The 12,376-nt window shown below is 37.5% G+C and overlaps 1 protein-coding gene across 2 annotated transcripts in view; it reads left to right on the top strand.

Moving 5' to 3' along the window:
* Positions 1-12,376, top strand: part of MCU (mitochondrial calcium uniporter) — a 201,913-nt gene that overhangs the window by 132,162 nt on the left and 57,375 nt on the right. For both annotated transcript variants that reach the window (XM_023509571.1, XM_003783570.1), the window contains exon 2: positions 6,545-6,611. In XM_023509571.1, the coding sequence (XP_023365339.1) occupies positions 6,545-6,611 (67 nt within the window). The remainder of the gene's footprint in view (positions 1-6,544; positions 6,612-12,376) is intronic.

Here is a 12,376-nt window from a genome sequence, read left to right as displayed (position 1 = left end):
AAAAAAAAAAAAAAAAAAAGGTTTAAGGTTTCTGATTGTTTTAATCTATTACTGGATCAACAGTGGTAAAGAATTTTTATGGCTAGAGTTGCTATAAATATATAATAAAAGTGTGCTTTTGTATACATTATCTTCCTTGATCCTCATGAAGTATTGTTAGGTAAGTAAGTATTGATTTTTAAATAACCTTATTGATAATTTGGGGCTAGATTTGATACTCTAATTAGAAAACTGATATTGAAAGATGCAACAAAATGTGTCAAATATGGTCTTGTTTTATAGATGTAAAATTCTCTTAGATATTAAAGGCATATAAATTGAATCATGACTTCCACTATAAACTTACAATATATTCTAATGTGGAAAATGTTGGCCCATGTTATAATAAAATATAGCAAATATTTTAAATCATATACTCAAGGGAAAGATGACTTTCTGATATCAACCTATAATTCAGATTAACTCACAAAATGCAAATACAACCTGCACTTCAAAATATATTAGGAACTTTGTTTCCTTGGTATGTTATTGAATGAAGAATCTAAGATGCTATGTAATTAGCCTAACTCTTTAAATGGCTTTTTATGGTGCTGTTTGAGAAAACTTCAGGTTTCTACCCTTAATATCGTATGTTTATACTGCACATTATCTCTATGAGAGATAGTTGGGACTTTTGAAATATATTGTGCTTACTAAATTCTTTACGTTGAGTCAATCCCTTAAGGAGATTGAAGGTTTGAGTTTATATTTTCTGTGAAACATTAGACATTCAGGTTTTGTCATGTTTATATTGTCACTATGTATTTATTTATTTTTGAGGTAGGGGCTCACTCTATGACCCAGGCCAGAGTGCAGTGTAGCTCACTGCAACTGCAACCACATACTCCTGGGAAAGTAGCTAAGACTGCAGGGGCGAGCTACCATGCCCAGCTAATTATTATTTATTTATTTATTTATTTATTTTGGAGACAGGGTCTCACTACCTTGCCCAGACTGGTCTCAAACTCCTGGCTTTAAACAGTCTTCTTGGCTCGGTGCCTGTGGCTCAAGCAGCTAAAGCGACAGCCACATACACCTAAGGTGGTGGGTTCTAATCCAGCCCAGGCCCGCCAAACAATGATGGCTGCAACCAAAAAAAATAGCCAGGCATTGTGGCGGGCGCCTGTGGTCCCAAGTACTTGGGAGGCTGAGGCAGGAGACTCGCTTGAGCCCAGGAGTTGGAGGTTGCTGTGAGCTGTGATGCCACAGCACTCTACCCAAGGGGACAGCTTGAGGCTCTGTCTCAAAAAAAATAAATAAATAAATAAAAATAAGCAGTCTTCCTGCTTCAACCTCCCAAAGTGTTGGGATTTCAGGCCCTGCCCTGTCACTTATCATTACGTGAGATCATCCTTGTGAAAAAATCAATTCTGTTGAAATTACAGAGTTGGAGTTTTTTGTTATTGTTTTGTTGTTTTTGTAGAGACAGAGTCTCATTTTATCGCCCTCAGTAGAGTGCCATGGCATCACACAGCTTGCAGCAACCTCCAACTCCTGGGCTTGGGGGATTCTCTTGCCTCAGCCTCCGGAGTAGCTGGGACTACAGGCACCCGCCACAACACCTGGCAATTTTTTTGTTGTAATTTGGCCAGAGTGGGTTTGAACCCGCCACCCTCGGTATATGGGGCTGGCGCCCTACTCACTGAACCACAGGCACCACCTGAAATTATAAAGTTTTTAATCTAACAGATGAAGAAACTGAGACTTGGAGTTGAAATTCAAGATTGTGAGTTGTGGAACTGGGCCCGAGTTTTCTAACTCCACTGTTTTCCCCTGTATCAGAGCTGCAGGATTTGAAGCCTCAGTGCTTATTTTAGTAGATTGGTCGAAGTAGTGAAAAATTATTGCTGATGTGATACTTCCGCAGTTTTGTTCTATCAGGGTTATGGAGATAATGTATCCCATGTTGTAGAAGCAGTTATAGGTGTGTCTTGCTTTAGCCAAATGAAATAGTCTTATCCCATTAATCATAGTATGTTTATAAGCACTGGTTTCTGGAGATAAGTTTGGCAAAATTATTGGAACATGGATAGTCTGGTTTTAGAAAAGAAGCTTTTGGAACAATATTGAAAGGATTTTTTTTTTATGTAAGCATTCTATTTTATACTAAGAAAAATCTAACAGGGAGCTATAATTTGACATATTTAAACTTGAGGGATAGTGAGGCTATTTATAATAAGGTTTTAGCCATGGACAAATGTATATAGTTATTCCATTTAAAGTTATTTGATATATTTAAAGGAACTTTGTTAATAAGGACATTCTCTACCCCGCCATTCTTCCATCCATCTCTCTCCTTTCTTTAGTCTGATGTCTAATTGGCTATGACTATTTGGGGGGTATTGACAGGTTATTTAGACTTGACAGCCGTCTCAAGTTGCTGGCAGGAATCCACTGCTGAGTTTGCTTTTCTGAACTATGAAAAGTGAATGTAAAGATAGTTGCATAATTTATGATCATAGTAAAGGACTTAAAAGTAAGTTTTGAGTTGAATTTAATGATTTGCTAAAAGGGCATGAAATGTCTTTTTATAATACTACAGTTTGATTTTTATTAGCTTAAATCGTCTGACTTGGGGGAATAAGGTTGCAGTGTTTTGTAGTCTAAATTGATAATACTGCCATTTTTGTTATCCTGGGGTTAAGACTAAGGGAAGATGATTATAATACCAGGGCAGATATTATGCTTTTCCTTAAATATGAGCTACTTCTTTTCCTTGAAATTTTCAAGTTATGTATTAAAGATACAGACCTGTCCTATATCAAAAGTATACCTGTTTTGATGAAAATATTTCAAATTGTATATAAAACCAACACATTGTACTCCATGATTGCATTGATGTACACAGCTATGATTTAATAAAAAAAAAAAAGCCAAAAGTATACTTGTATTTTCTTTTCAAGGGACATTGATGGCACCGTATCAGCTTGTTCTACTGGCATTAATATTGCCTAGAGATTTCACTGTTGATTTTTGTACATTGTAACCTTAATCTTGTTTTCTCCATATGGAATTTAAATATGTGACTAATACATACCATTTGCCTAAATGTTTTTGCTAACTTACTTTTAACTTTTGACATAATTCTTAAAACTTCCGGGATCAGCCTAATAATGTTTTTCTTTTCTCCTTTTTTCTGGACACAGAACTGTGGTTCAAAAAGAAGTCAAAATTATTTCTTAAGCTTAAGAAATAATTATATTTTCTTTTATAATATAAAATATTTTTATTTTCTTGTAACATGTAAGAATACAAAATTTAAACCATGAAATTCAGTTTAGGGGAGTCATGGAATACAGTTTGGAATAGCAATGGCTCTTTGGGTTTGAGCACTTAAAATCCCCTTATTTTTTTGTTTTGTTTTGTTTTGTTTGTTGTTATTACCATATTTCAAGGACAAAAACCAAGAGTAAAATCACTTTTGTTTCTGTTATCCTTATTAGACTCTAAGCTACTAGAAGATTTAAAGAAAAGGATATGTGTATGTAATAAATAATGTTTTGTGGTTGCGATTGTTATAGAAGTGAGATGAGAATGAATTTGGGAAAGTGAATCATTCCCAAACTACAGAAACTATGTTTCTATCTATGGCAAGAGTTAGCAAATGTTTTCTTAAAGGACCAGTTGATGACCATTTTAGGCTTTGTGGCCCATGTGGTCTCTGTTGCAACATCTCAGCTCTCTCTCTTGTGACTATATACCAGCTACTCAGTTGTGCTGTTGAGAAAGTAGTTAAAATAAATAAATGAGCTTGGCTATGTTCTAATAAAACTTTTTATATAAAAACAAGTGGTCAGCTAGCATCTAACAATTATTATTCGTAAGCAGACAATGTATTGATGCAGTTCTCTGCCCTGCAAAACCCTCTTTTATTACTGTTAAGGAGAATTTGTGAAATTATAGAGGCCACAGGACTTCTTGCTTTTTGTTTTTTTTAGAGATTGGGTCTCACTATGTTGTTCAGTCTGGTCTCAAATCCTGGTCTCAAGCAATCCTCCTGCCTTGGCCTCCCAAAGTGCTGGGATTACAGGCATGAGCCACCATATCCAGCTGACTTACTGTTTATAAATGCCCAGTAAATGTATACTGAACTGCTTTTAGAGTGAAGTGATATGATAGTTGGAATTTTCTTTACAATTCTATGGAGGAGGGGACTGCATGATATAGATGAACTAAGTCTGAAAAATGTTGGTAAATACAGGAGCAGGTAATGGGTTCATGGGATTTCTTCACATTGTGCTCTCTCCTTCTGTGTATGTTTGAAGATACCATAAATAATGTCCCCGATAAAAGCAGCACTTTATCCCTTTCTTCTCATATCTTGGAGTAAGAAGAAGAATAAGAAACAGAAATATTATAGAAGTTCTGTCTTCAGCATAACCAGGAGATCTCTGCAGTTCTAATGCACATTACGTAAAGAAAAATTGTCAGATCCAGTGAAGGTCAAATAGGTGTGTAGAAAGGCCATGAGAAATAATACCCCTGGTTTAGACCTTCAGCAAGCCCAGTGCTCCAAAGGAAGTTGCTGGCCTCAGATTACTCTGAAGCAGCCTTAAAAGATGATATTTTTAACTACCAAGTCCTCAAAGAGAGATTAATTTAGGAATTAACACGACAAACTTCAGGAAATCTAGCTCTCACGAGCCCTACTTCTGCAAGAAGTTCAACCAACCAAGAAATGAAAGGAGAAACTCTAGCTAAAGTATTGGCAGTGAGCAAAGAGTCCATTGGTCTATAGACATAAGACTAAAACAAATGTGGAAATTAGGTTTACAGACCAGAAAATGGATTTTTAAAACCTTGACAATATAGTGAGGCTGTAACTAACAAAAGGTGGTAAGATGAGGAACAAAAATGATATGGAGCCATGTTTTATTACAAACTGTCAAAAGATGTCATTTAAGGCTGGGTGTGGTGGCTCACGCGAGGTAAGCCAGTAACCCTAGGACTCTGGGGAGACCGAGGTGGGAGGATCTCTTGAAGTCAAGAGTTGGAGACCAGCCTCAGCAAGAGGGAGACCCTAACTCTACAAAAAAAAAAAGAAAGAAAGAAAAATTAGCCAAGTGTAGTGACACTAAATCCCTGCTCCTTGGGAGACTGTGGAGGGGCTATATTTCAAGCCCAAGAGTTTAAGGCTATAGTGAGACTGTAGTGATGCCACTGCCCTCCAGTGTGGGTGACAGAATGAGACCCTATCTCTTAAACGAAAGTAATGAGGGAAAACTAGTCCCATCCCACCAGGTATTAAAAGGTATTATTTTCATATAAAACTAGAACGTTACAACAATGTGGTTACAAGTTTAGAAATAGATCCAAATTCATACAGATACTTAGAGGATTATCAAGACAGCATTTCAAAGTAAGTGAGGAAAAGATGAATTATTCACTACATAGGACAGCTGTGTTGTCACTAGAGGGATTCCTACTTATTAATGTTGACTAAAGTCAATTCCTAAGGAATCAAAGATTTAAACCTAAAAAACTACACTAGCTATGACTGAATCTCCAGTAATTTTTAAATGACTTATTTACATTGTTTAATGTCACTCTTAGATTTCTGCATGCTCTTGTAGGTTGGAAGGAGGTGGGGATAATAAGAGTCTCATGAAAGATGTAAGTCTATCATATATAACTGTGTTAAATACATTGTTGTAGAGTCCTAAGTGGTTTTTCAGGGGGCTGATGACGTGGAATGTACGAGGCTCTGCAGCTAATACGTTGGGTTTTACTCAGTCAATCCCTTCCTTTCTTCCTCCTTAGATACTTTTTGTGGCTGGGTAAGTAGAAGGTACAAAGGAATAACTTAAGCATTTGGCAAGTTAGAAATGTATTCAGTATTCTTTCTTAAACTTGGCTTAATTACGGGGACCTAAATTCCAGATCCACAGTGACATTCCCCTTTGAGGAAGTAGTGAAAGTGGGTACAAGGAGTGATTTCCTTCTAACACTCCGAAGTGAGAAGAGGTTAAGGACTCAAGGAGTGAGATCGACTGTCCAAGTTTTTTTTTTATAAAAGAGGGCGAACAGAAAAGCCAGATGCCTACTCAATAACATTTAATTCACAATACAGTTACTTAATAACCGTCTTATCCGATGTACCTGGTAAAAGATAGGAAGGAAATGCAGGTTTAAATGCTAGCAAGAAGAAGCAGCCAAAATGTTTACTTTAGATGTGATAGCACCAATATGAAGTGTTTTTAAAAGCAGGTTAAAAAAATAAAAAGGATGGTGTGGTAGAATTGTAATTTCGTTTACTATAACATTTGAATTTATGTTTATGTAAATGTTTTATAAAATACAATCTTGAAAACAATGTTCACCACTATTTTAAGATGATAGGAGCTTGAGGGACTTTTATTTTTTTATCTGTATATTTAAGCTTTTCTACAAAGAGTAAATATTACTTAAGTAACCAAGAACCTGTTATTTATTATGTACACATACATACGTCTGTAAAATTTGGTGTCCTGTCCTGACAGTAGATGTGTCTTGTTTTTTTTTCTAGGTGCACCAGAGGCTTTCCTGGCAGAATTTGGGAGTTGTTTATTGCAGTACTGTTGTGCCCTCTGATGGTGAGTTTTGGTAAATTCATTTTTTTATGTCATTTCACCCTCCCCTTAATTCAGTGTTTTTCATCTTCTTCTTAACATAATAATTTATATGGGCCATATGTGGTGGCTCACACTCGTAATCCTAACACTTTGGGAGGCCAAGGCTGGAGGAGCAGGAGTTTAGGACTAGCCTGGGCAACATACCAAGACCCCATCTCTACTAGACATATATGTATATGTGTATTTTACACACACATATACACGTACAGTAGAGCCTCTGTAAGTTGACTGCCTAAGGGACTGTAACAAACTGGTCGACATACACTGGTAGTAGACATAAGGAACTAGACCTGTTGTAGTGATACATGGGTTACATGTCTGGCTCTGAAAATTAGGTCAAATGAAGGAGGTAGTCAAGGTAGGGAGGTTCTATCGTATACACAATTTTTTTTTTTTAAGGAGTGGGGGTAGGGAGTGCACCATCACCCCAACCACCCTGTATATATAAGTTTTACAAACCATACTCTTACTTGTGGTGGGCTTGGGGGGTCAAAGAGAGAAAGGAAGGCTAACGAAGGAAAATAAAATTTACATGAGGAGCTCAGTGAATTTAGAGGAAAAACCAAGAAGAAACACTAACAGACCTGCCAAAGTCTTCATGAGTGGCAGAATGCAGAATGTTTGCTTATGTTTTAAACCTAGGGACATCATTAATGTGAAGATCACAGAAGCACCATCTTTGGCATTTTCTAGCTGTTGAGACTTCACACTATGAATAACGATCAAGTTCTCCAGCCCCATTAGACAGAAGTAATTCGAAGTCTGAGACCTCCTGCTCCTGCTTGTCTTCTTCTTCCCTAAGGCTCAGGACTATAATATTCTTCTTTGATGTGAGAAGGGATGAACAGATGCTTCTGGGACCACACATAAACTTCCTAAATGTCTATGATGTACAAACTGGCAACAGGCTCTAAGCTTTGGTTGTTTTTTACAGTCGTGGAGGGAGACGTGTTTACAACTCCTATTGTCACTTGTCTCAGTGTTGTACATGTACAATTTGGGTTGCTTGGCTTAGAGGTTGCCTGTTAAAAATGTTTCCTCTGTGCAAAGTTTAGTTTGATGGAGCTCTAATTTCAGCCTTCTAAACATGAATTCATTGGCATAGCAACTACTGAAAGAGCATCCTGCAAATTTACAAGCACACTTCAAAACTAAAGGAGCCCGGAAGACAAATTGGGAAAATACTAGAATTTCTCCTATTTAATTAGTATAGATATTTGCAGTGTTATCAGAATTCCCTCCTCTAAGCCATTTAGCTATCTGAATTTACAGGCAGTGTGCTTGTATTTGCTAAATACTCTAAGCTCGGGAGACAAATCCATGATGGGTACTCATTTGTGGAATGGAAAGGTTAAAAGGGAAAATAGGCCAGAATCAAAACAAGAAGAACAATAGCTGGCTTTCTTTTCCTGTCTCTTAGAGACAGGAAAAGCTGATATAGAGTAGTACTAATTAATATATAAATTTAAAAGTGGCACTTACCACTTTGTTACAGCTAGAGAGTGGATAGGTGTGTTGCTCCCAGTCAAGATTTCAGCATGTACCCAGATACCAAGTACCGTGTTTCCCTGAAAATAAGACCTACCCAAAAAATAAGCCCTAGCAGGATTTCTATGCATTTGTTAAATATAAGCCCTACCCTGATAATAAGACCTAGTGATGGGCATATCTGCATGGCCATGCCCTGTATCTCAGGGTGGAGTGGTAAGGAAGACTGGAATACCTTTTATCTGCCACATTTCCTTTCTCCCAGCCGTTCGCACTTGTGTGGGTGCACGTGTGGTAACCGTGGTCACAGGCATCCTATTGCTCACATGGGAACAACTAGGGGAAAGGAGTTTACGCATCACTAGCGCCAGCCTCACCAACTAGGTCAGCTCCTCCTGTCAGGTTCCAGAAGAAGATGACTTAACTGTATTTGAATAAATGTAGATTGTTGTATTATACTTAATAAAAATAAGACATCCCCTGAAAATAAGCCCTAGTGTGTCTTCTTGAGAAAAAATAAATATAAGACAATGTCTTATTTTGGGGGAAACACGGTAGTTTCCATGTGACCAAGAACCAGAGGACCATAATGTCACCTGCCCGTGCTGCCTACTCTTTTCCCTCCTTAAGGCCCTCCTAAGCAATGGGTGGGTATCTCTCTTTCTCCTGATGCTGCCTTGGATCCATTTGGCCATGTGGGGGCTGTTTATATCCTTATATCCCAAGACTACTCCCAGGCACTGACTTACTTCATTACCACTGTAGGATGACATTATTAGATAGTTTCGATAGAAAGAGAATTTCTCTCAATGTAAAAAAAATTGTTCATAATGCTGAATCCTCTCAGCTTTTGCTGAACTAACATTATTTTACTCAAAAATATGTAGCCTTTAGTATCTGAAATTGTTATATATTCAATGTCTGTATAAATCAATATACATTCAGTAAGTTATATATATTTTAACATCAACTAGATCATACTACAATAGGAAGCTCAGTTCTTGTTATGCTATTCAAAGGCAATTAATTTGTACTAATTCATACTGGAATTTATATTAACTCTGCCACGTATTGCAGTTACTATTACCCTGTATACCAATCCATATGGAGGTATTTCGGTTATTCAACAATTGCACTGGGATAGCTGGCTGAATGTTATCCCAGGACATAAATGATAGTAGGTTGCTCCTACGTTGCATGAAGGTTTAAAGGCAATATTTTTATGAAAGCTAAAAGGATACCAATGTCTGTATAAATTTTGTCTGTCTCCCCAAATTCCTACCTATTTGTTTAAGAAAACCAGTTCTTATTCGTTATCAAGAAATAGAAGCACAAAGTTATTTGATTTACTGCAACTTGATGTCTTTACCCACCCACCCCCAAAATTAGACATCTTTCTTATTTTGTACTTCTAAGTTAATTTTACCTCAAGTAATTATAGCACATAAGAAGACTCTGCTTAGGACACTGCTACTCTAAGAAATAAAAGTTTAATCACTAGTAACACATTTCTACCATCATTCACTGCTCTTTCTTGGGACTGGTGGGTCATATTCAGTATCCAAATGAGGACTTGACCCTCATCTTTTAAAAATACAGAGCCTAAAATACCACATTATAAAGTTGTGATATTTACATGCCTAGTATACCTATATATACTGCTTCTCAGTAATTGCTTATTATGTTGTTTCATTTCTGGTTGTGACTATACTAGCTGATCATTTGGTTAATTTTTAATTATGTGAATCAGGGCATATCTTCATCTTAGGTGCAAGGAAAATAGCCTCATCTAACCGCCTTTATTTCTTTATCCAGAAATGGAATCCAATTCAATTAGCCCTGTATCAAGAATTATGCTAGAGGCTTGGTGCCTGTAGCACAGTGGTTATGGCGCCACATGCGCCAAGGCTGGCAGGTTCAAACCCAGCCCAGGCCAGCTAAACAACAATGACAACTGCAGCAGCAGCAACAACAACAACAACAACAAATGGCCAGGCATTGTGGCAGGCACCTATATTTCCAGCTACTTGGGAGGCTGAGGCAAGAGAATCACTTAAGCCCAAGAGTTTGAGATTGCTATGAGCTGTAATACCATAGCACTCTACTGAGAGCAACAAAATGAGACTCTTTCTCAAAAAAAAAAAAAGAAAAGGAATTATGCTAGCGAGTTGTTATGTTTACTTTGCATTAAACAAAGGATACAAGATTTGCTTACAAAGTCATTCAAGACCAGGCATGGTGGCTCATGCCTGTAATCCCAGCACTCTGGGAGGCCAGGCCGGGAGGATCACTTGAGGCCAGGAATTTGAGACCAGCCTAAGACCTCCAGCCAAACCAAGAGTGAGACTCTATCTCTACTGAAAATAGAAAAACTAGCCAGACATTGTGGCAGGAGCCTGTAGTCCTATAACTACAAAAATAATTTAAAAATTAGTGGGCATCGTGTCACGAGCCTGTAGTGGCTACAGTGAGCTCTGATCACAGCACTCTATTCCAGCCTAAGGGACAAAGGCAGACCGTGTCTCTTAAAAAAAAGAAAAAATTGTTTAAGGGCAAATAATTTTAGTAATGAGAGTTAGTAAAAATTCCTGGTTTTTAAATTTTTCTTATTTTTTTTCTCAGTTTTTAATTTCCTAAGAGACAGAGTCTTTTCTGTCAGCCAGGCTGGAGTACAGTGGCTCAATCATAGCTCACTTTAACCTGGAGCTCCTGAGCTTGAAAATTCCTGTTTAATAATAGACAATCATCTGTTTAGTCAACCCAAGAATAGATAATGTATACATTCTTAGCCTCAGGTCTGTGAATGATTTGGAGAACCAAATATATGGCCCTAGTTTTTTGCCTTTGCTCTGTCCTATTACTTTTTTTTTAAAGCTTTATTGAGATATATTTTATATGCTATAAAATTCACCATCATTGTGCAGCCATCATGACAATCCAGGTTTACACCGCTTGCTTCACTCCTAAAAGCTCCCTTGTTCCCAGTCTTCATTCCCGTCCTTAGCCCTGGGCCACCACTATTTTGCTTTCTGTCTGTATAGTTAGACCTTTGCTAAAAGTGTCGTATAAATGGATTCTTACAGTTTGTAGTCTTGGCATCTGCCTTCTTTTACACAGCCTAATGCTTTTACAGTTTATCCATGTTGTGGTGTATATTGTAGTTCTTTTATTTTTATTCCTGGGTTGTATTCCAGTGTACAAAAATATCCCATTTTGTTTATTCCCTCACCAAATGAGAGACATTGGAATTGTTTTCCATTTTGAACTATTACAAATAATGCTGTTACCGATATTTGCTCCTAAGCATATGTGGACATGTTTCTATTCCACTGGGGTGGATACCTAGGAATGGAATGGTTGGATCATAGTGTTAGTATATGCTTAGCTTTTTGATAAACTTCAAAACTGTTTTCCAACCAGCAGTGCATAGGTGTTCCAGTTTTCTTACATCCTCCTGATCACTCAGTATGATTAGTCTTCTTGATTATAGGCATTTGTGGATGTGGAATATTACTCCATTGTTGTTTTACTTTGTATCTTACTGTTGGCTAATGTTGTACATATTTTCATTAATTATTCACATATTTTTCTTACAGAAGTATCTGTTCAAAATTATTGCCCATTAAAAAAATTGACTACTTTCTATTATTGAGTTGTTAGAGTTCTTTACATAGTCTAGAATTTTTCTGTTACTTTTGTATGTGTGAGTGAGAGAAAAGTGAGACTCTGTCACCCTGGATAGAGTGCCATGGCATTATCACAGCTCACAGCAACCTTGGGCTCAGGTGATCCTCTTGCCACAGCCACCCAAGTAGCTGGGACTATAGACACCTGCCATGACAGCTGGCACATTTTTCTATTTTTAGTGGAAACAGAGTCTTGCTTTTGCTCAGGCTGGTCTTGAACTTTTTTTTTTTTGGAAATGACAAAGTCTCACTATGTCACCCTCAACGGAGTGTTGTGGCATCACAGCTCCTAGCAACCTCCAACTTTTGGGCTTAAGTGATTCTCTTGCCTCAGCCTCCCAAGTAGCTGGGATTACAGTCACCTGCTACAACGCCTGGCTATTTTTTTGTTGCAGTTGTTTAGCTGTCCTGGGCCAGGTTCAAACCCACCACCCTCAGTGTATGTGGCTGGCACCATAACCACTGTGCTACAGGAACCGAGCTGAATTTTTTTTTTTTTTTTTAAACAGAGTCTCACTTTGTCACCCTCAGTAGAATGCCATGGTGTCATAG

The sequence above is a fragment of the Otolemur garnettii genome, unplaced genomic scaffold (genome assembly GCF_000181295.1).
Source record: "Otolemur garnettii isolate 467f Iridium unplaced genomic scaffold, OtoGar3 scaffold00008, whole genome shotgun sequence".
NCBI classification, from domain to species: domain Eukaryota; kingdom Metazoa; phylum Chordata; class Mammalia; order Primates; family Galagidae; genus Otolemur; species Otolemur garnettii.
The sequence above is the reverse complement of the archived record's forward strand: the minus strand, read 5'-3'. Positions and strand labels throughout refer to the sequence as shown.